The sequence below is a fragment of the Mya arenaria genome, chromosome 15, assembly GCF_026914265.1.
Source record: "Mya arenaria isolate MELC-2E11 chromosome 15, ASM2691426v1".
In the NCBI taxonomy this organism is placed as follows: Eukaryota; Metazoa; Mollusca; class Bivalvia; order Myida; family Myidae; genus Mya; species Mya arenaria.
This window is the reverse complement of record NC_069136.1, coordinates 34622222-34646064: the sequence shown is the minus strand read 5'-3', so window position 1 is coordinate 34646064 and position 23843 is coordinate 34622222. Positions and strand designations below refer to the sequence as shown.

At 40.4% G+C, this 23843-nt stretch overlaps 2 protein-coding genes across 2 annotated transcripts; both read left to right on the top strand.

The window, feature by feature from the left end:
• Positions 1–460: 460 nt before the first annotated feature.
• On the top strand, positions 461–4278 carry LOC128220254 (uncharacterized). The gene has a single exon (XM_052928575.1). It carries the CDS (start codon positions 842–844, stop codon positions 2621–2623), a length of 1782 nt encoding a protein of 593 aa, XP_052784535.1. The 5' UTR covers positions 461–841; the 3' UTR covers positions 2624–4278.
• A 15719-nt stretch (positions 4279–19997) lies between these two features.
• LOC128219321 (uncharacterized) lies at positions 19998–21719 on the top strand. The gene has a single exon (XM_052927129.1). It carries the CDS (start codon positions 19998–20000, stop codon positions 21717–21719), a length of 1722 nt encoding a protein of 573 aa, XP_052783089.1.
• The last annotated feature ends 2124 nt before the right edge of the window (positions 21720–23843 follow it).

The window sequence follows — 23843 nt, the reverse complement described above, 5'->3', positions numbered from 1 at the left end:
TAGGAATATAATATATTTATTGGGTCGTGAAAGATAGTTCACGTTCGCAAGATTATGCAATTTGTGTTGTTATTAAATTCACGATTTAAATTTTGAATTGCGTTACTTAAATTGATAAAGATTTTCATTCTCTGTTCCGACTTCGGCTTCACATATTTCAAATTTATAAACACATTATACACAAACATGTAGTGTAAATGTTCAATTAGGTCCAATTTTACGTCAGAATGATCCTTTTATTCCATATATCATATATTAATGCACCAGTCAATTGTAACCCCGCCCCCACCCCCTCAGGTTCGGTTGTATACTGCGGATAGCGGGGGAAATGGGTCTAAATTCTACCTTCCGGCCCCTCAATGCCGAGTGAATGTGGTGGTTTTGTTTTTTTTGCGCCGAAACATGAGTGGAATGGGTATTACCTAGGATTTTCCCGGGGTGCGGGGGCATTTGGCAGGGATTTTACCAGGAGTTTGTCCACGCAGGGCAGGGGTTTTACCCGGGATTGGCTGGACTGTAAATATAAGTCCCCGCTATTCCTCGGACCTGTGGCGCCGTGGTTACAGTTGACTGGTGCATAACTTACATGAAAAATAACGATAACTAACAACTGACCTTTATAAACACTGTACATGTACATGCAACGTCGCTACACAGTGAACATATCTTAATCGAAACTAGATGTCTTTCGATTGATAATATTTTACCTGAAGGTGAATGCATAGTTTACTATACTAAAACGAAAGTAGATTGATATTTGTATATTCACAGCGGATGAACAGGTGCGGAAGATTTATACAAGTTTTATACATAAAGAGGATAAACACTTAACAAGAAAACCATGACTAACGGAGGAATTGAAGATAATCCGCAGGAATGTGGTAGTGACGCCGTCGGTGGAAGGTTCGGGAGCAAGTGTGAACCTTGTCGTCACCGGGACAGGTCAGAGGTGGCTTCGTTGTTTTGTAATACGTGCAAAATGTATATGTGCGGTGACTGCTGTGATGTTCACAAGGTGCACATGAAAAACGTAGATGGACATGAAATCGTGGCTGCCAAAGAAGCCTGTGACAAGGCAGAATTCGATATGAAGGGACTGGATCAGTGTTGCGAACATAAACGTGTGTTCATGTTTCACTGTGAAGACCATGAGAATTTGTGTTGTGAAATATGTGCATTTTCTAATCATCGTAGGTGCGACAATATCCAAGAAATAGCGAAGGTGGCTAAGAATGTGAAAGATGATGAAAGGGAAAAGATACGTGCATCCATTATTACTGCCTCAGATGTTATCAAGAAATGCGAGGAGGATCAATTGAACAACGTTTCGCGAGTGGACGAAATCGTAAAACAAATTGACATCTACAAGGAAGACTTATTAAAGAAAATTGAGGAAGCCAAGGCGCGAATTGTCAGCGAAATGACTGACCATAACACACAGGATAACGAACGTCTAAATACGAGGAGAAATGCGGCTGAAAACCTGAAGAAAGAACTTGACACGCACTTGGCAATGTCAGATAGCGTTCGCGAGAATGGAACGGAAACGGAAATATTTATTCTAAACCACATTCTCAAAAGGACGCATGACAAGGCATCACAAACACTGAACACTTTGTTGAAGAATGATTACACCGTCAAAGCGGAACTAAGAATCAACGAAAACATTTTAAAGATAAAAAACACTGATGTCGCATTATTCTCATTAAATAAAACACAAGAGCTCAAATCACAATCATTAAATGAAGACAAAGTAATTAAGACAGCAAAAAGCTCTACAGATGGTAAACAAACAAACCAACAAAGGCCTGTGAGTCTGGAGCTGTTGAAAACCATGGAGCTCGTAAAGGCAGAAGACGACAAGGAGGAGCCGTTTGTTACTGGGCTTGACTTCCTGCCGGATGGGAGGATAGTCGCCGTTGATAGCAAGAACTGTAAATGTTCTATCTTGAGTGAATCACTGAAGAGGTTTGGCAAATCTTATAAATATAAGACATATCCTAGGGACGTAACTTCTTACTCTGACTGCAATATAGCAGTAACCTTAAATGGCCGAATCATATGCCTGCTGACAGTTGGCGTTGACAACACGATCACGCTGATGAAGACGCTGACCCCGTCCACCAACTGCTACTCCATCTGTCCCCTGAACGATCGCACGTTCGTGGTGAGCACTTCTGGCGACCCGCGGCCTGCCAGGAAGATCGACGTGGACGGTAAGGAGAGCGACTTTGATAACATGAAGTTTCCTGGAAAGACGTATAAGCGTGGTGAAAGTAACTGTACCTACATACCATCCCGGGATGTTCTTGTCCTTACTGACAGGCATGCTCACACCGTTTATATGTACAACACGGCGACCGGCAAGAGCAGCGAGGTAAACGATTGCCGTATACGAGAACCGAAAGGCGCCTGTGCTGACCCAGATGAATCCGTATTTGTTTGCAGTGGGAAAACAAACTCCGTCATCCAGTTATCACCCGACGGGGACATATTGGCGTCATGTGACGTCCACATGGATGGTCCGTATGCCGTTGCCGTCTCCAGGGATGGCTCGAGAATGGCCATGGTAAATTGTGCAAAAGGCGTGAAAGAACTTAAACTGTTTAAAATAATACAATAAAAGTATTTTTTGTTAAGATCGGATATAGATACAAGTGTTAAGTATTTTCTATTTTAAAAGTAAATATATTTATATTTATATATTTTGTAAATATGATTCTTGTAGTTGTACAATGTATTTTTTAATCAACGACCATTATTGGTCTTTTTTTATATGTTTATAAGATAAATATGTTTCTGAATATAATTGATTTAATAATGATGAAACACATCTAGGAAAAACTATCGCACTCAGATTCGAACACAATTCCTAACATTCTTAATGAAACGCCTTCCAGAATTATACTATTGTATTTACTGAAGTGTAAGAGAAACATTAAAAATCAAAATACATGTCCTCAATAGAAATAAATATTATTCAACTGTTGTGTATTATTGTATTGCATGTATAAGTATACTATCAGTTTTCAGGTGCGAGTCGTTCAGGATGCTGATTTTGCTACTTAAATTATATTAAACTCGCGCTTCCCGTTCGTGTATCATTTCAATCACCATGGTAGTGATTGCATGACTTATGGTTGAATTCCAGGTTATTATGCTAATAATTATAATGTCATGTCATATGATATATTTTATATAATTCATTTAACAGTTTTGCACATTTCAATACTCTTAGCCTATACAATTAACTTTGAATCTATAACTCATGATTTCACTCTTGTTAAGCACGTGATTGTACCCCTTATAAGCTCCTGATTTTACTCCTAATAAGCTTCTGATTTCACTGCTGTAAAGCTCTTGATTTCACTCCTGTTAAGGTTCTGATTTCACTCCTGTTAAACTCATGATTTCAATCATGTTAAGCTCCAGATTTAACTCCTAAAAAGCTCCTGTTTCACTGCTGTTAAGCTCCTGATTTACTGCTGTTAAGCTCCTGATTTACACCTGTTAAGCTCCAGATTTAACTCCTAAAAAGCTCCTGTTTCACTCCTGTTAAGCTCCTGATTTACTCCTGTTAAGCTCCTGATTTTCTCATACTAAGCTCCTGATTTCACTGCTGTTAAGCTCTTGATTTCAATCCTGTTAAGTTTCTGATCGCAATCCTGTTAAGCTTCTTATTTTACTCCTGTTAAGCTCCTAATTTCACTCCTGTTAAGCTCCTGATTTTTGTCATGTTAGGCTCCTGATTTCACTCCTGATAAGCTCCTGATTTTACTCCTGACAAACTAATGCTTTTCTCCTGATAAGCTTTTTATTTTACTCCTGATAAGCTCCTAATTGTATTCCTGTTAAGCTCCTGATTTTAATCATGTTAAGCTCCTGATTTTACTCCTGTCAAGCTCCTAATTTTACTCATGATAAGCTCCTGATTGCACTCCTCATAAACTCCTGATTTTATTGCAGTTAAGCTTCTGATTTTACTCCTGATAAGCTTCTCATTTCACTCTTGATAAGCTCCTGATTTTACTCCTGATAAGCTAATGTTTTTACTCCTAAAACCTCTTGTGTTTTTTCCTGATAAATTTCTGAGCTCAATCCTAAATTCTACTACTGTAACTGTAAATTTTCCCGCCAGTTATTTTTCTTCTTGCTTCACGTTATTATTATTCCTTGCCTTTTTTAAAAACAGTCTGTTTGTTCTAAATAGTCACTTTATTGACATTATTGCTTGTGAGATGTATATCGATTAATTTAGTGTACCTTAGAATATTTAGAAGTTTGTTATGGAAGCTATTGAAAAAAATATTGTAAATGTTGATGGAATTATTTCCTCGTATTGCGATTTACGTCTCCATTTGGTGTCAATATACTTGTACGTACATTCAATATGTACAGTCTCATTCGAGGGAGCTGATCATGAAACAATTATGTCCCTAACGTCGAAATGCCATAGTCAATGCTTCAATGTGGAAATGTAATAGTCGAAGGAAATCGATAACTTAAGTTGTATATAGACATATATGAGTGACAAGGTCAGAGCTTAAATGAAAATATGAAAATCCCACCACAAGAGTGTTTGTAGTGGTGGTAGTAGTTGTAGTGTTGGTGGTGTTGCTACTGCTTCTGCTACTGATCTACTGCAGCTACTAATGTTACTACTGCTGCTGCAGCTGCTGCTGCTGGTGCTGGTGCTGCTGCTGCTGCTGCTGCTGCTGCTGCTGATGATGATGATGATGATGATGATTTACGTTTAACACATTTTCCTCTACCTTTCCAACCATTTGAAATGATACCACAGTAATACCGTGTCAAGATACTCAAAATGAACATTCATAATTATCTGGTTTATCTTGATTAACGACAAAAGAAAATTGCTGTATAATTATCTCAAAAAAATATATTTTTGTCAGGATTCAATTGAAAAATGTAGCCCTGTTAAAGATATGAGATAATGCATTTGTTAATTTAATCTTTCTTTAAGATTCTTTCCAAATATATCTCCTATACTAGAGTTGGGATGCGAAGTGAATCGTTTGATAAAACAATACTGATTAGTTTACATAGTAGCATAATTATAAAGATTTATGTAAACCCTAATTTATAATAAGAAAAACATTCATCTTACTGTGAGATGAATTGTACGTACGGGCGTATTGTGTGTAACGGCAGCTACGATACTGCAATACAGTATATACAGTCAAAACTCGCTATGTCGAAGTCGTTGAGACGCAGGGAATACTTCGAGATATCGAATATTCGATATGACTAAAACTTGTCTAACTAAACTCAACTCTTCCGATTTTATTTTTTTTAGAAAAATCGACAATCAAAGTGAGTTCGACATAGCCGGTTTCGACTGTTTATGTCTCAATATTAAAGGCGCACAATACTGATTGATGAAAAAAGTGTGTTTTTTTATAATTTTAATGCATTATCGTATTAAACTGATTTGAATTTAATGATTCAAAAGAAATTGCATACTGTTTAGGTACAGATACAAGCTATAATCGAAATTTTGACCCAATTTTCACTGCGGAGTATGTGGCCACGTAGCTATTTATAAAAAAATAACAGTTATTAAGGCACATACTTCTTTGAGCTGTGCCAAAATTATTCTAAAATAAGAAGATAAAATTGTATCAACCCATAGTTTGCACCTTTTTAAAAAATAAAATCTTATAATGTTCGATTTACCAAATAGAATAGTGGTTAAAAAAACTGAACCAAAAAGTTTTTTTTAAATCCATAAAAGCAATGAAATTGCTGGTGTTTTTAGTTTTCTTAATGACCCTTTATATAAATGAGAGGGCGTGGATTTCCGATATATGATTTTTTTAATCACATTTTAACTCCAATAACAGCTTTGTTCGCGAGTTAAAACCTATTGAAAGAGAAAACCATAGATAAGGAAAAGATGTTGACATGTTCACTTATAAAGAGGAAGTTAATTTATGCGTATCAATAAGAAAAGTTATGACTCATATCGAGTTTATGCAGCCTCCCCCCCCCCCCACCTCTTGCTGGAGATACTATTTTTTTCCAAATGTCAGACGTTTTCAAGAGTCATTTCATTAATGAATTCAGTCAGTAAAGATGTTATTTCAATCTAACACGAAATTTGAAATCTCCTAAAATGAAAAAAAAATAAACTTAAAACAATGTTTTAATCTCGATACAAAGTCTTCAAGGCACACTGTGAGCTACGTGCATTGTTGGCGGTAAGTCAGATACAGATTGATCGGGACAACATGAAAAAAGCGCATTCGGAACTCCTAGGCCGTTTTCCATCGAAAGCCACCTCGGATGTATATGGACGATTTGCAATGTCAGACACCTTTACATTTTAACTACGCTGTAATAGAGCGCGTAGTAATTTCAAATTAGCAGTTAAACTGAATGACTTTACTCTTGGGAATCTTGATTATTTATGCAATAATACACTTCACTGACAATCAATTTAAACTAAGATATATAGCATACATGTTAACACACAAAAATTAATCAACACTAGTATAAATATGATCATTATATATATTATTGAATATAAAAATACGAACGACTTCTTCTGATGAACCGGCATACATCCGAGGATTTTTTCGATGGAAAATGGGCGAGGAGTTCCGAATGGACACAACGCATTAACGGGTAATTTTTTGGACATGCTTGGTTCGTCGCACTATTATTTTCATTAAAATTATTGAGGTACCTTTTCCGGAAGTGAAACAATTTCGGTTCAAGGCGGTAATTAGATTGTCAGGGTAATGTTACCTATACAGGTCTTATGAAGGAGTGTTCATGGCTCGGTAGCGCAGTCTGTATTACACTCACCTTGACAGCGGGTGGTCCCGGGATTGAGCCCCGGTCTGGCTATACGTTAACTATCCAGGTGTTATGAAGGTGTGCTCACGGCTCGGTAGTGAAGCCTGTATTACACTCACCTTGACAGCGGGTGGTTCCCGGGATTGAGTCCCGGTCTGGCTAAACGTTACATATCCAGGTGTTATGAAGGTGTGTTCATGGCTCGGTAGTGCAGTCTGTATTACACTCACCTTGACAGCGGGTGGTCCCGGGATTGAGCCCCGGTCTGGCTAAACGTTACCTATCCAGGTGTTATGAAGGTGTGTTCACGGCTCGGTAGCGCAGTCTGTATTACACTCACCTTGACAGCGGGTGGTCCCGGGATTGAGCCCCGGTCTGGCTATACGTTACCTATCCAGGTATTATGAAGGTGTGTACGCGGCTCGGTAGCGCAGTCTGTATTACACTCACCTTGACAGCGGGTGGTCCCGGGATTGAGGCCCAGTATCACTATTCGTTACATATCCAGGTGTTATGAAGGCGTGTACGCGGCTCGGTAGCATAGTCTGTATTATACTCACCTTGACAGCGGGTGGTTCCCGGGATTGAGTCCCGGTCTGGCTAAACGTTACCTTATCAGGTGTTATGAAGGTGTGTTCACGGCTCGGTAGTGCAATCTGTATTACACTAACCTTGAGAGCGGGTGGTCCCGGGATTGAGCCCCTATCTGGCTATACGTTAGCTATTCAGGTGTTATGAAGGTGTGTTCACGGCTCGGTAGCGCAGTCTGTATTACACTCACCTTGAGAGCGGGTGGTCCCGGGATTGAGCCCCGGTCTGGCTATACGTTACCTATCCAGGTGTTATAAAGGTGTGTTCACGGCTCGGTAGCTCAGTCTGTATTACACTAACCTTGACAGTGGGTGGTTCCGGGATTGAGCCCCGGTCTGACTATAAGTTACCTATCCAGGTGTTATGAAGGTGTGTTCACGGCTCGATAGCATAGTCGGTATTACACTTACCTTGACAGCGGGAGGTCCCTGGATTGTGCCTCGGTTTTACTATACGTTAACTATCCAGGTGTCATGAAGGTGTGTTCATGGCTCGGTACTGCAGTCTGTATTACACTCACCTTGACAGTGGGTGGTCCCGGGATTGAGCCCCGGTCTGGCTATACGTTACCTATCCGGGGGTTATGAAGGTGTGTTCACGGCTCGGTAGTGAAGTCTGTATTACACTCACCTTGGCAGCGGGTGGTCCCGGGATTGAGCCCCGGTCTGGCTATACGTTACATATTCAGGTGTTATGAAGGTGTGTTCACGGCTCGGTAGTGAAGTCTGTATTACACTCACCTTGACAGCGGGTGGTCCCGGGTTTAAGCCCCGGTCTGGCTAAACGTTACCTATCCAGGTGTTATGAAGGTGTGTTCACGGCTCGGTACTGCAGTCTGTATCACACTCACATTGACAGCGGGTGGTCCCGGGATTGAGCCCCGGTCTGGCTAAACGTTACCTATACAGGTGTTATGAAGGTGTGTTCACGGCTCGGTACTGCAGTCTGTATTACACTCACCTTGACAGCGGGTGGTCCCGGGATTGAGCCCCGGTCTGTCTACACGTTACCTATACAGGTGTTATGAAGGTGTGTTCACGGCTCGGTAGCGCAGTCTGTATTACACTCACCTTGACAGCGGGTGGTCCCGGGATTGAGCCCCTGTCTGTCTATACGTTACCTATCCAGGTGTTATGAAGGTGTGTTCACGGCTCGGTAGCGCAGTTTGTATTACACTCACCTTGACAGCGGGTGGTCCCTGGATTGAGCCCCGGTCTGTCTATACGTTACCTATCCAGGTGTTATGAAGGTGTGTTCACGGGGTTGTAGCGCAGTTTGTATTACACTCACCTTGACAGCGGGTGGTCCCGGGATTGAGCCCCGGTCTGGCTATACGTTAACTATCCAGGTGTTATGAAGGTGTGTTCACGGCTCGGTAGCGCAGTCTGTATTACACTCACCTTGACAGTGGGTGGTCCCGGGATTGAGCCCCGGTCTGGCTATACGTTACCTATCCAGGTGTTATGAAGGTGTGTTCACGGCTTGGTAGCGCAGTCTGTATTACACTCACCTTGACAGTGGATGGTCCCGGGATTGAGCCCCGGTCCAGCTATACGTTAACTATCCAGTTGTTATGAAGGTGTGTTCACGGCTCGGTAGCGCAGTCTGTATTACACTCACCTTGACAGTGGATGGTCCCGGGATTGAGCCCCGGTCCAGCTATACGTTAACTATCCAGTTGTTATGAAGGTGTGTTCACGGCTCGGTTAGCGCAGTCTGTATTACACTCACCGTGACAGCGGGTGGTCCCTGGATTGAGGCCCGGTCTGGCTAAACGTTACCTATCCAGGTGTTATGAAGGTGTGTTCACGGCTCGATATTGCAGTCTGTATTACACTCACCTTGACAGCGGGTGGTCCCGGGATAAAGCCCCGGTCTGTCTATACGTTACCTATCCAGGTGTTATTAAAGTGTGTTCATGGCTCGGTAGCGCAGTCTGTATTACACTCACCTTGACAGCGGGTGGTCCCGGGATAGAGCCCCGGTCTGTCTATACGTTACCTATCCAGGTGTTATTAAAGTGTGTTCACGGCTCGGTAGCGCAGTCTGTATTACACTCACCTTGACAGCGGGTGGTCCCTGGATAGAACCCTGGTCTGTGTAATATTTCCTTTCCAGGTGTTATGAAGGTGTGTTCACAGCTCGGTAGTGCAGTCTGTATTACCCTCACCTTGACAGCGGGTTGTCCCGGGATAGAGCCCCGGTCTGGCTATACGCTACCTATCCAGGTTTTATGAAGGTGTGTTCACGGCTCGGTAGCGCAGTCTGTATTACACTCACCTTGACAGCGGGTTGTCCCTGGATAGAACCCTGGTCTGTGTAATATTTCCTTTCCAGGTGTTATGAAGGTGTGTTCACAGCTCGGTAGTGCAGTCTGTATTACCCTCACCTTGACAGCGGGTGGTCCCGGGATTGAGCCCCGGTCTGGCTATACGTTACCTATACAGGTGTTATGAAGGTGTGTTCACGGCTGTGTAGCGCAGTCTGTATTACACTCACCTTGACAGTGGGTGGTCCCGGGATTGAGCCCCGGTCTGGCTATACGTTAACTATCCAGTTGTTATGAAGGTGTGTTCATGGCTCGGTAGTGCAGTCTGTATTACACTCACCTTGACAGTGGGTGGTCCCGGGATTGAGCCCCGGTCTGACTATACGTTACCTATCCAGTTGTTATGAAGGTGTGTTCACGGCTCGGTACTGCAGTCTGTATTACACTCACCTTGACAGCGGGTGGTTCCGGGATTGAGCCCCGGTCTGGCTATACGTTAACTATCCAGTTGTTATGAAGGTGTGTTCATGGCTCGGTAGTGCAGTCTGTATTACACTCACCTTGACAGTGGGTGGTCCCGGGATTGAGCCCCGGTCTGACTATACGTTACCTATCCAGTTGTTATGAAGGTGTGTTCACGGCTCGGTACTGCAGTCTGTATTACACTCACCTTGACAGCGGGTGGTTCCGGGATTGAGCCCCGGTCTGGCTAAACGTTACCTATCCAGGTGTTATGAAGGTGTGATCACGGCTCGGTACTGCAGTTTGTATTACACTCACCTTGACAGCGGGTGGTTCCGGGATTGAGCCCCGGTCTGGCTAAACGTTACCTATCCAGGTGTTATGAAGGTGTGATCACGGCTCGGTACTGCAGTCTGTATTACACTCACCTTGACAGCGGGTGGTTCCGGGATTGAGCCCCGGTCTGGCTAAACGTTACCTATCCAGGTGTTATGAAGGTGTGATAACGGCTCGGTAGCGTAGTCTGTATTACACTCACCTTGACAGCGGGTGGTTCCGGGATTGAGCCCCGGTCTGGCTAAACGTTACCTATCCAGGTGTTATGAAGGTGTGTTCACGGCTCGGTAGCGCAGTCTGTATTACACTCACCTTGACAGCGGGTGGTCCCGGGATTAAGCCCCGGTCTGGCTAAACGTTACCTATCCAGGTGTTATGAAGGTGTGTTCACGGCTCGGTAGCGTAGTCTCTATTACACTCACCTTGACAGTGGGTGGTCCCGGGATTAAGCCCCGGTCTGGCTATACGTTACCTATCCAGGTGTTATGAAGGTGTGTACGCGGCTCGGTAGCGCAGTCTGTATTACACTCACCTTGACAGTGGTTGGTCCCGGGATTGAGCACCGGTCTGGCTATACGTTACCTATCCAGGGGTTATGAAGGTGGGTACGCGACTCGGTAGCGCAGTCTGTATAACACTCACCTTGACAGCGGGTGGTCCCGGGATTGAGCCCCGGTCTGGCTATACGTTACCTATCCAGGTGTTATGAAGGTGTGTTCACGGCTGGGTAGCGCAGTCTGTATTACACTCACCTTGACAGCGGGTGGTCCCTGGATTGAGCCACGGTCTGGCTAAACGTTACCTATCCAGGTGTTATGAAGGTGTGTTCACGGCTCGGTACTGCAGTCTGTATTACACTCACCTTGACAGTGGGTGGTTGCGGGATTGAGCCCCGGTCTGTCTATACGTTACCTATCCAGGTGTTATTAAAGTGTGTTCACGGCTCGGTAGCGCAGTCTGTATTACACTCACCTTGACAGTGGTTGGTCCCGGGATTGAGCCCCGGTCTGGCTATACGTTAACTATCCAGTTGTTATGAAGGTGTGTTCACGGCTCGGTAGCGCAGTCTGTATTACACTCACATTGACAGCGGGTGGTCCCGGGATATGCGTATCAATAAGAAAAGTTTTGACTCATATCGAGTTTATGCAGCCTCCCCCCCCTCTTGCTGGAGATACTATTTTTTTCCAAATGTCAGACGTTTTCAAGAGTCATTTCATTAATGAATTCAGTCAGTAAAGATGTTATTTCAATCTAACACGAAATTTGCAATCTCCTAAAATGAAAAAAAATAAACTTATAACAATGTTTTAATCTCGATACAAAGTCTTCAAGGCACACTGTGAGCTACGTGCATTGTTGGCGGTAAGTCAGATACAGATTGATCGGGACAACATGAAAAAAGCGCATTCGGAACTCCTAGGCCGTTTTCCATCGAAAGCCACCTCGGATGTATATGGACGATTTGCAATGTCAGACACCTTTACATTTTAACTACGCTGTAATAGAGCGCGTAGTAATTTCAAATTAGCAGTTAAACTGAATGACTTTACTCTTGGGAATCTTGATTATTTATGCAATAATACACTTCACTGACAATCAATTTAAACTAAGATATACAGCATACATGTTAACACACAAAAAATAATCAACACTAGTATAAATATGATCATTATATATATTATTGAATATAAAAATACGAACGACTTCTTCTGATGAACCGGCATACATCCGAGGATTTTTTCGATGGAAAATGGGCGAGGAGTTCCGAATGGACACAACGCATTAACGGGTAATTTTTTGGACATGCTTGGTTCGTCGCACTATTATTTTCATTAAAATTATTGAGGTACCTTTTACGGAAGTGAAACAATTTCGGTTCAATGCGGTAATTAGATTGTCAGGGTAATGTTACCTATACAGGTCTTATGAAGGAGTGTTCATGGCTCGGTAGCGCAGTCTGTATTACACTCACCTTGACAGCGGGTGGTCCCGTGATTAAGCCACGGTCTGGCTATACGTTAACTATCCAGGTGTTATGAAGGTGTGTTCACGGCTCGATATTGCAGTAAGTATTACACTCACCTTGACAACGGGTGGTTCCCGGGATTGAGTCCCGGTCTGGCTAAACGTTACATATCCAGGTGTTATGAAGGTGTGTTCATGGCTCGGTAGTGCAGTCTGTATTACACTCACCTTGACAGCGGGTGGTCCCGGGATTGAGTCTCGGTCTGGCTAAACGTTACCTATCCAGGTGTTAAGAAGGTGTGTTCACGGCTCGGTAGCGCAGTCTGTATTACACTCACCTTGACAGCGGGTGGTCCCGGGATTGAGCCCCGGTCTGGCTATACGTTACCTATCCAGGTATTATGAAGGTGTGTACGCGGCTCGGTAGAGCAGTCTGTATTACACTCACCTTGACAGCGGGTGGTCCCGGGATTGAGGCCCGGTATCGCTATTCGTTACATATCCAGGTGTTATGAAGGCGTGTACGCGGCTCGGTAGCATAGTCTGTATTACACTCACCTTGACACAAGTGGTTCCCGTGATTGAGTCCCGGTCTGGCTAAACGTTACCTTATCAGGTGTTATGAAGGTGTGTTTACGGCTCGGTAGTGCAATCTGTATTACACTAACCTTGAGAGCGGGTGGTCCCGGGATTGAGCCCCGGTCTGGTTATACGTTACCTATCCAGGTGTTATGAAGGTGTGTTCACGGCTCGGTAGCGCAGTCTGTATTACACTCACCTTGAGAGCGGGTGGTCCCGGGATTGAGCCCCGGTCTGGCTATACATACCTATCCAGGTGTTATAAAGGTGTGTTCACGGCTCGGTAGCGCAGTCTGTATTACACTCACCTTGACAGTGGGTGGTTCCGGGATTGAGCCCCGGTCTGACTATAAGTTACCTATCCAGGTGTTATGAAGGTGTGTTCACGGCTCGATAGCGTAGTCGGTATTACACTTACCTTGACAGCGGGTGGTCCCTGGATTGAGCCTCGGTCTTACTATACGTTAACTATCCAGGTGTTATGAAGGTGTGTTCATGGCTCGGTAGCGCAGTCTGTATTACACTCACCTTGACAGTGGGTGGTCCCGGGATTGAGCCCCGGTCTGGCTATAAGTTACCTATCCAGGGGTTATGAAGGTGTGTTCACGGCTCGAAATATTTGGCTTACCTCTACAGCATAAACACAAACAATCCGTTGTTCAGTCATTGAAATGGTCCAGTTCCGCACCAAAATCGTGCCTCAAACCTCTGTTGGATGGAGTTAAAGAGAAGACGAGTGGAACCACCACTTCCCAGTTTATAACTGTAGAAATCTCCCGGGGATTCTCTGACAGTGCCATACCGCCTGTGACGAATGCCTACAATTTGGAACAAGAACTTTTTAACAAAATATTCTACCTTGTCGGCAGGATTCGAACCTGCGCGGGTAAATCCCAATGGATTTCTATTCAATCGCATTAACCACTCGGCCACGAAAACTGATGACAATACCAATTATAAAATATGTGTAATAATAATTTGATTCAGATTTGATCACAGAATTAATGCAGAGTACGTATGATCTTCTCTTTGATATGATCTTCGATATAACTACAGTGTGTGTATACCACGTGATAAATTGCGTCCTAAATGCTACGCCAGAAGGCAATATTTTGCTACAAATGAATACTTTTAACAAAGATTACGTAGTGCATAGTGATTAAGCTGTACCCCACCCCTCCGCCTCCCAACTCCCCTCTACGCGCCTCCTCACAATCTTGCCTTCCTTGTATTATTTTACAAATGTGAGTCTCCGTCGGAAAGGTACTTTAAGGTTTTCAACCCACATATAAGCTCGTCATAGATAAATGTTAATATTTGATGCCTGATAATCGCATCAAACATCTCAAACTATTATAAAACTAACTTACCGAAAATACATAACCGATAAAGTATTTGCATATTGTATTTCAGTCTTTTATTTCAATTGAAATCCGGCACGAAATAGCCTAAAAAGCTCATTTGTTATATTTATCTCGTTTATCATTTAACTGTGTATCGGATACCATGATGAAACCCTTTAAAATACTTAGGAAAACTTATATCTAAGCAGGTATATGAATGGCCATATCTCGGTTAATATTGGGTTGAGCTTGCTGCAATAAAAAAAAAAAATGAACGTTAAAATAGGCGATACACAAAATTCCATGCCGGAATATTGATTAATCGACAAGTTATTCGATATCAAAAACGGCTCAGTTATGAGTTTTCTAAGGTGTATATAAAATACCATTATACCAACGTTGTAATATTTCCATATTTTATATTTTCTATAATTCATGTGAGCCTCTACATTGGAGTCTATATCATGTACCTCAATATTCTCATGATGTAAATGAATTTGAAAGAATAAACGTGTTGAGTTGACAAGGCCTGTTCTTAAAGCTGCACTCTCACAGATTGAACGTGTTGACAACTTTTTTGTCTTGGAACGAGCAAATTTTTGTCTTTCATCACTGGTTAGCAGATATTTACGCAAAAAATCTAATTCAAAGACAAAAAATAAAAAAAAGTTGTCAAAACAGTAAATCTGTGAGAGTGCAGCTTTAATAATTTAACTCATTTATGTCTTGGAATACGTAACTGTATTAATATATTATAAAACTGTAACGAGTATTGATCAACATTCGTTTAGAAGTTATAGACATATCGACGAAGGCGAAATAACAATGTCCAAAACTACCATTATCACCAACAACATCAATCTATATGTTAGTGGAGCTTTTATGTGCTTATAATTTTAACAGTTATCGCTGGAAAGAAAGTGACACATTTGCAAATTTGAGTCTTAAGTCTGGGTTTGGGCTAATATGATTACGGACAGTCGCATGTACAAGTCTAGACTCAGACACAGAAAAATACTTTTATTAAATTTCAAAGAATCTTTTTCATTCGTTTTACAAAAATAAAAGTAAATATTAATGAAATTTCGAATAGAAAACACCTCCAGCCAATTTCATCATTAAAACTCAACTAGAAAGAAAGTAACAATGAAATGAAGATTTGCAATTTTGCCATTTGAGTCTAAAGTCAGACTTGAGACTGTTCGTAATCATGGCCCGACAAGATCTTGGAAGCCAGGATTGAACGCAATGGTTTGTTTCTAAAATAACCCCTAAAGCGATAACTAACTAGCCAACGAACGGTAGGACACGAGTCTTCCAAATTTAATTTTGAATATGTTGAAGGAAGTTTTGGATTGACTGAATTCAGTTACAATCATATTAAATTAGATTTACTCATTTATTTGACTAATTAAAGAGTTGAAACTAATTTGAGGCAAATTGGCAATAACTTTTAAGGTGTCAAGTCTTTGTCTATTTGCTTCAATATCTTCTAAGTTAATCCGAACAAGAGACATCTCATAGCTTAATTTTAAACGTGATCAAAATAACATAAGTAAGTTTAACTTAGTTACATTGAATCATGTGTAAGTTTCATCAACACAAAAAAGGAATGATAAAAAGAAAGAAAATATTCATGAATTCTTTCAAGAACATTCAAAGTTTCTAAGAGAGAAGAAAATATATAAACCTCCGCGAGCCTAAGCCGTCTAAATGTCCCATCTATTTTTTACATTTGATTATTTTTTTAAGATTTGCGAGCGAACCCCACACCCTAGTGGGGATGAACACTATTTCTTACAATGCATATACTATTGAAGTATATCTACATGTACTCCTCATTTAATATTGTATTTTAAATACGCAAGCCCCTATTTGAACGTCAACGCCATAATAGGATGAACGCGAGTATTGATCACCTAAAGCTCCTTATCGAGGACACTATTCGACAATAGGTACGCACCGGCATGACATGTTTCAAATGTGATTCTTACAAATTAATGTATTAAATATATATCGAAAATACACATGATTGTAGGTAATGTAGCTTTCAAAATTTACATCAGTCAAGCCTTTCAATTTTAATTTAGTTCGCCAAAAGACATTGTATGCGTCCTTTTTATTTGCATTGCTAATTAAGATAACCTATAAACATTAAAATAAGGATAGTCAATGAAATAAGATGACATATACTAAAACCTCATCATGGAAATTTAAAATATTTTCTAAAATGTAGCTTTATTAAAATTAATTGAAAAGTATGAGTTTTTTAAATTTACAAATTATATGCTATTTTAGGTGTCACCGATGACGCGTGTGGACAAGGCGGACAGCCTGGAGATCACCGTGTTCCATATGAAGCGGCTCCAGCATCAGCAAAGGGCAGTTCGTGTCGCCAACGAAGCCACAGAAGCCGCCTCATCCGCAACCTCTTACCAGACCGGTTTCCTGGATTGCTTACGGGAAGCTGTCGCATACAGAGTATCAGACGACGCTTGTGATCCGGTAGTGGCGACCATTGTGAGTGGACATTTGAGGAGCGTCTATGCGCAGAAGCAGAATAGCAGTCAGGCTGCTAAAGGACGAATTGAAGCAGAGGAGAATCGATTTCCGCTGATTGAGAATCAAGAGCCCTAAACATATAGTCATTAAGGCCATAACCAACAGGCCGTGTTCATGTCAACGCCGAGAAGATCGGACGAACGGTTGAGTGGATTAACGAGTCAAATCACAATATCCTCTATGAGAATTCCAGAATATTCGTCGATCTCGCGGATGACAAAAGGCGACGATGACGTCATCATACATAATTCAAGCATTTCGGGTTTGAGTTTCGAGAGCAGTGATTCTGGATTTTCAAATTTCGACCTGTCCGCTGACAGCCAATTACCAACCCGATGTAAATCTTTGGGGTCAGATGGTTGTTTGTCATTTTACCGAAGTAACGCAGATGCAGTCAATGAAGTGTCCAAAGACAATGTATGGCGCCCGTGGTAGAATATTGATTTGTATACATATAATGTATATCAAACATGTTATTGAATTTTGTTTAATAATTGTTTAAGTAGTAAAAATTAAATATGGACTTAAGGACCATGGCCTCTGCATTTCAGACAAAGCTTGATACATCCATGTATATGATTGGCAAAAAAATAAATAATTAAGGAGACCTGCCAACTTAATTTACTTCTTATTTTTAGTTCCCTTCTGTATGTAACAACAACAAAATTTATAAGCTAGCAGCAGTTCAAAATAAATTTCATATAAGTAATACTCAAATTAAAATACCTAGAATAAAAATGAATCCCAATTTCCTAAATGTCACACAATATCTTCACTGAACCACTGGATATCATCAATGTACACAGAATGGAAACTGTGAGCAATACTGAATGCACTATATGAGCAATGTTTATATCCAGCATAAACACCCTCAAAAGATTGATAGATTAACCTGACATATCTTAAAAATGTTCTTTGTAAAAAAATCTTTAATTTTCTTCATAGATAAGAGAAAATTTGCACTTATATCAAAAGGAATGGTCCTGAATATACTACAAAAATCCTTTAGATCTTTACCTCATATTCTTAATAAAAGTTTTAGCTATCTTAATGTACACAAACTATTGTATTATATGTGCTTACAATATGTGTGTTTTCACATATGAAAACCCATGTTAGAAGCTTCAATATATTGTTCCCTTGGTGATATTCTTTCACATTCCTTGAATGATGAAGAACTCTCGTCGTCATGACGACAAAACATAACAAATCTTTTTGCTAGATGATCTGTATGAACCAAGGTCTAATAACTACTAACAAACTTATTTCAAATATATCAGTCGTCAAAGGTTGTCCCTGGGAGGTTTACTTGTTAGACATATAATTGTATAAGTGTACACGTTTAAAATAATCTCGTCCGAATCCAAGTAATTTGATTGTGGTATTTTCGTGTATCATCGTCTGTTAGATCCTTACCAAACAACCTGAAAGTTATGCAGATGTGAGTTGTCACCGCCCCTTCGGTAACTTTTAAACATATTTGCATTACTTAGATTTTAACACTACACAACGTCAAATCCAATGGAACGGGATATTTGTTCACAATAGTTGCCCCGCCCCGTGGGCCGGGAGTCACTGGATTAGAAATGATCTTATCAACGAAGACACTTAAAAATATTAAATCCAAAACTACAAGGCCTAGAGGTTAGTTGGTACATACTAGTATCGTCTACGTGGACTTTTGGCTCCTATTTTCAAATAGTTTACATATTTATATAATAACTTTTTTAGAATATATTTTAAGGCCAAGAGGTTTGATATTTGGTATGAGGAATCGTCTACCTTAGTATTTTATAAGTACTCAGCTGGGGACAATATTAGCCCCAAACCAGATATCACTAGCTTGACTTAGATTAATATAAGGAAACACTTTGAAGCTGCATTCTCATAGATGGATCGTTTCGACATTTTGTGTGACTTGAAATGAGCCTATGAGTAAATGGCAGTACAATAGTACTATAAGAAGACTGCCTAAAGGTAAGATCGCAGTTCTTCATATTTATGGTCGAAAATTGATGTTTTATAGCTAAGAGCGTAGTTAACACTTTAAGAAAATTGAAATTTTCGGCCATTTTACGAACAATTGAGAAATGTTCTATTGTGGAGTATCTTATTTAAATGATGATTGTTGATGCTTTATTCAGCAGATTTTGAGACAAATGAAATAAAACATGTCAAAACTGTCAATCTGTGAGAGTGCAGCTTTAAGAATTCCTTGCCCAAAACCGCCAGGCCAACATATTTGATATTTGGTGAGTGGCATCGACTTGAGGTCCTCTACAACATTACATGAAGTTATGTGGTCCTATTGTGAAGAAAACGAAAGTGATGACATTGGCCAAATAGGAAACAACTTTCCATATTTCTTTTTTTTTCTTTTTAATAATGCAGATCATAGAAACTCACCTCTCATGAATAAACCAGGGGCGGCTCCAGGATTTGACGGAAAGGGGGGCTAAACTGAGGAGGCGTGACGTTTCCTTGACTTGCACCCCTCCCTCAGAACCGGAATTTATTTGACTTATAATGTTGGCATGAAGGTTTTGGGATACTTTATTAAGCAAATTTGAACAATGTCTAGTCCGAAATAGTTCATTTTGAGTGTATTTTATTATTTTTTCTACTATGTCGAAGAAGAAGGTAAACTTGGAATATTTTGGAGGCGGGGCGGCGGACACCGAATGCGCTAGTGTAAACTCAAAACGATTTTAAAGAAATTCATTAAAAATATAATGGTATAAACCAAGGATTTATTAGCTGAAGTGTAAACGCAAAGTCATGCATATTCCTCCATATTTCAAATATTTTTAAAAACGATCACACTCAATTCATATTGAAGTTTAAAGATTGTACGCAGAAGTTTCATTATCTGGCCTTGTTGAACGTTTAAAGGAGCATTTGATATAGATACGCTTATCAAATATATGGACTTTTGAAACATTCTACATTTTTTTGATCGGAAGTGGGTGGATTTCGGTTTAAACTATTTTTAAATCGATAGTGCATGAGTGTTTCATCCCACGCCTGTTTTATACATTAAAAGGCACTAACTTAACAAGAAAACTATGGCTTCAGGGAGAAATGACGATAAACTTCTAGAATGTGCTAGTGACGTCGTCGGTGCAAGAATCGGGAGCAAGTGTGAACCCTGTCGTCGTCGGGACAGGTCAGAACTCGCTTCGTTGTTTTGTAATACATGCAAGGTATATCTATGCGATGACTGCTGTGTTGTTCACAAGGGGCACATGGCAAAGGTAGATGAACATGATATCGTGGCTGCCCATGAAGCCTGTGTCAAGCCAGATGTCGATATGAAGGGACTAGATCAGTGTAGCGAACATAAACGAGTGTTCATGTTTCACTGTGAAGACCACGAAGATTTGTGCTGTGAATTATGTGCCTTTTCTTTTCATCGTAAATGCGATAATATCCACGAAATAGCAAAGGTCGCTAAGAATGTGAAAGATACTGAAAGGGAAAAGATACGCGCATCTATTATTACTGCCTCCGGAGTTATAATGAAATGCAAGGAGAATCAATTGAACAACGTTTCGCGAGTTGAAGAAATCGATAAAGAAATTGATATTTACAAGGAAGAGTTATTAAAGAAAATTGAGGAAGCCAAGGCGCGAATTGTCAGCGAAATGACAAACCATAACACACAGGAAGACGAACGTCTAAATACGAGGAGAAATGCGGCTGAAAACATGAAGAAAGAACTCGACATGCATTTGGCAATGTTGGATAGCGTTCGTGAGAATGGAACGGAACCGGAAATATTCATTCTAAACCACATTCTTAAAAGGACGCAATACAAGGTAGCACACAAACTGAACACTTTGTTGAAGAATGATTTTACCGTTAAAGTTGAGCTAAAAATCAACGAAAACTTTTTTAAAACAAAGAATACTGATGTCTCATTATTCTCATTAAATAAAACACAAGAGCCAAAAACACAATCAGCCGTGCGTCTGCAGCTATTAAAGACCATGGACCTCGTTAAGACAGGGGACGACCAGAGGGAGCCGTTTGTAAGTGGGCTGGACTTCCTGCCGGACGAGAGAATCGTCGCCGTGGATCAGATCAACTGTAAATGTTTTATCTTGAGTGACACACTGAAGAGGCTCGACACATTTTATAAATTTAAGACATATCCTAGGGACGTAACTTCTTACTCTGATAACAATATTGCAGTAACTGTCAGTGCCGGAGATATCCGAACAGTCTGCCTGCTAACAGTGGGCAGTGACAACACGATCACACTGATGAAGACACTTACCACGTCCACCTACTGCTACTCCATCTGTCCCCTAAATGACCGCACGTTCGTAGTGATCACGATGGACGATCCCCGGCCTGTCCGATTCATCGACGTGGACGGCAAGGAGAGCGACGTTGATAACGTGAAGTTTCCTGGAAAGACGTATACGCTTGATGAAAGTAGATGCACCAACCTACCATTCCGGGATAGTCTTGTCCTTACGGACAGGTTTGCTCACACAGTTTACATGTATAACACCGTATCCGGCAAGATCACCGAGGTGAAGGATGACCGGATACGGGAACCGACAGGCGCCTGTGTGGGCCCCGATGATTCCGTATTTGTCTGCAATGAAAATACAAATTCCGTCATTCCGATATCGCCCGACGGGTATATACTGACGTCATGTGAGGTCGACATGAAGTTTCTGTGCGCCGTTGCCGTCTCCAGGGATGGCTCGAGAATGGCCGTGACCAACAGTGCGAAAGGCTTTAAAAAGCTGAAACTGTTTAAAATGATTCAATGAAAGTGTATTTGGCAAGATAAAAATAAATAAAAGTGTTTAGTAATATATATTTTAAAAGTAAAAATAAGAATTCTTTAAACATTATTTGTAAATAGTTTGTAAATAAGATTCTTGTATTTATAGAATGCATTTTTAAAACAACGACTATTTTTTGTATTGTATTGATATGTTTATAAGAAAAACATGTTTCTAAATATAATTGATTGAAAAATGAAACATCCCTTAGGACAGAAAATCATTCTTAGGTACGAACATAATTCCTAAGATTCTTTATGAAACACCATCCAGAATAGTATATTTACTGAAGCGTAAGAGAAACTTTAACAAACAAAATACATGTCCTCAATAGAAATAAATATTTTTCAACTGCGATATATTATTGTATTGCATGTGTACATATAGTATCAGTTTTAAGGTGCGAGTCGTTCAGGATGCTGATGTTGCTAATTAAATTATATTAATCTCGCGCTTCGCGTTCATGTATTATTTCAATCACCATGGTAGTGTGTGCATTTCTTACAGCTGAATTTCAGGTTATTATGTTAAAATTAAAAATGTCATGTCGAGGAACATCTTTTATATTATTATAAGACATTTGCTCAGTGCAGTATCCAATACATGTATAGATTACAGACTTTTAAACCATTAGCTCCTGATTTTACTCATGACATGTTCCTGATTTTATATCTGATAAGCTCCTGATTTTACATCTGATAAGCTCCTGATTTTGCTGCTGTTAAGCTTCTAATTGTACTCCTGATAAGTTTCTGATTTCTCTCCTGATAAGCTCCTGATTTTACTCCTGTTAATCCCCTGAATTTACTCCTGATGAACTCCTGATTGCACTCTTGTTAAGCTCCTGATTTTATTCCTGGCAGGCTCCTGATTTTACTCATGGTAAGCTCCTGATTATACCCCTGAAAAGCTCCTAATTTTACTCTTGGTTTCTACTGCTGTAAATTTTCCGCAAGTTATGTTTTAATGATGTTCATGTACGAACTATTATTATTTATTACTCTAGTTTTAAAAGGATGCTTGTTTGAATAATTGTCACTCTTGTTTACGTAATTGGTCGTGAAAGGCATGTGGGTTCTTTTATGAAAATTGAGAGTTTTATTTGCTTTATTTACAATTAAAGTTATAAAAATAAAAACATGTAAATGATCAAGATTTGTGTCCTAGTATTGAGATTATAAGTATCTTCCATGGCCGAGAGTGCAAGATAGGTTCATCCCGACCCGAGCGTAAGGTGTTTTGCGGAAACGAGGTTTACCAAGGGACATTCTAAACAAAACTGTCCTCTAAACTTGTGGAATTCGGTTGGGGCGCATCCGGCTTCCCACCCTCTTCCAACCGCTTCCACCATACTTTTTATATAGATATAATATAAAAATATACATATTTCTTGAAGGTATCATTTCCTAAAACGATTTTTTAGGAAAAGTCCCAAACACCAATAACACGTTTAGAGATTAACTTGTAATTGTAAGGTTCGTGGCGGGAAGGTGCATGTTTTAAATTTTTGCCCAGAGCGTTTTCCTCTAACGTAATATCTGTTCTGCCCCTGTTTTAAAAGCTATTACCAGCCATACAGTCAATGAAATGGTCTGGAACGGAAATGAATTAAACAGACGATCAGTGGAACCACCGTTCTGACCGTGTATAACTGTAGGTCTCACCCGGGGGATCTCTGCCAATGCCATACCACCTGTGCCAAATGACTGAAATTCGGAACAGGTAATTCACTTAAACAAAATAATACGCGTTGTCAGCAGGATTTGAACCTGCGCGGGTTTAAGATGAAATTCTAGTTTATCGCCTTAACCACTTAGCCACGATAACTGCTTATCCATTACCAAATACAATTATTTTGATAACGATGACATACACCTTGTATCGTATAATGCGTGTACAAGAGCATGGACTCTTTTGGTAATATATCAGATCAGATAGTTGAGTTTCAAAATATCCAAGCTGTATCGACAGCATTAGTTTTACGTTTAAGTTCACAGTTTAATGGCCATATGTTTATACTAGTATTACGTAAGTCACTCGCTTAAACGATTTATCCATACTTCATAACAATCGATGTTCTACAAAGAATGTGCTGAAGGGTTTAACGAG

What these genes read in the sequence shown, in the direction of transcription:
- LOC128220254 (XM_052928575.1), top strand. Translation starts at nt 842, where the DNA reads ATGACTAACGGAGGAATTGAAGATAATCCGCAGGAATGTGGTAGTGAC.
- LOC128219321 (XM_052927129.1), top strand. Translation starts at nt 19,998, where the DNA reads ATGGCTTCAGGGAGAAATGACGATAAACTTCTAGAATGTGCTAGTGAC.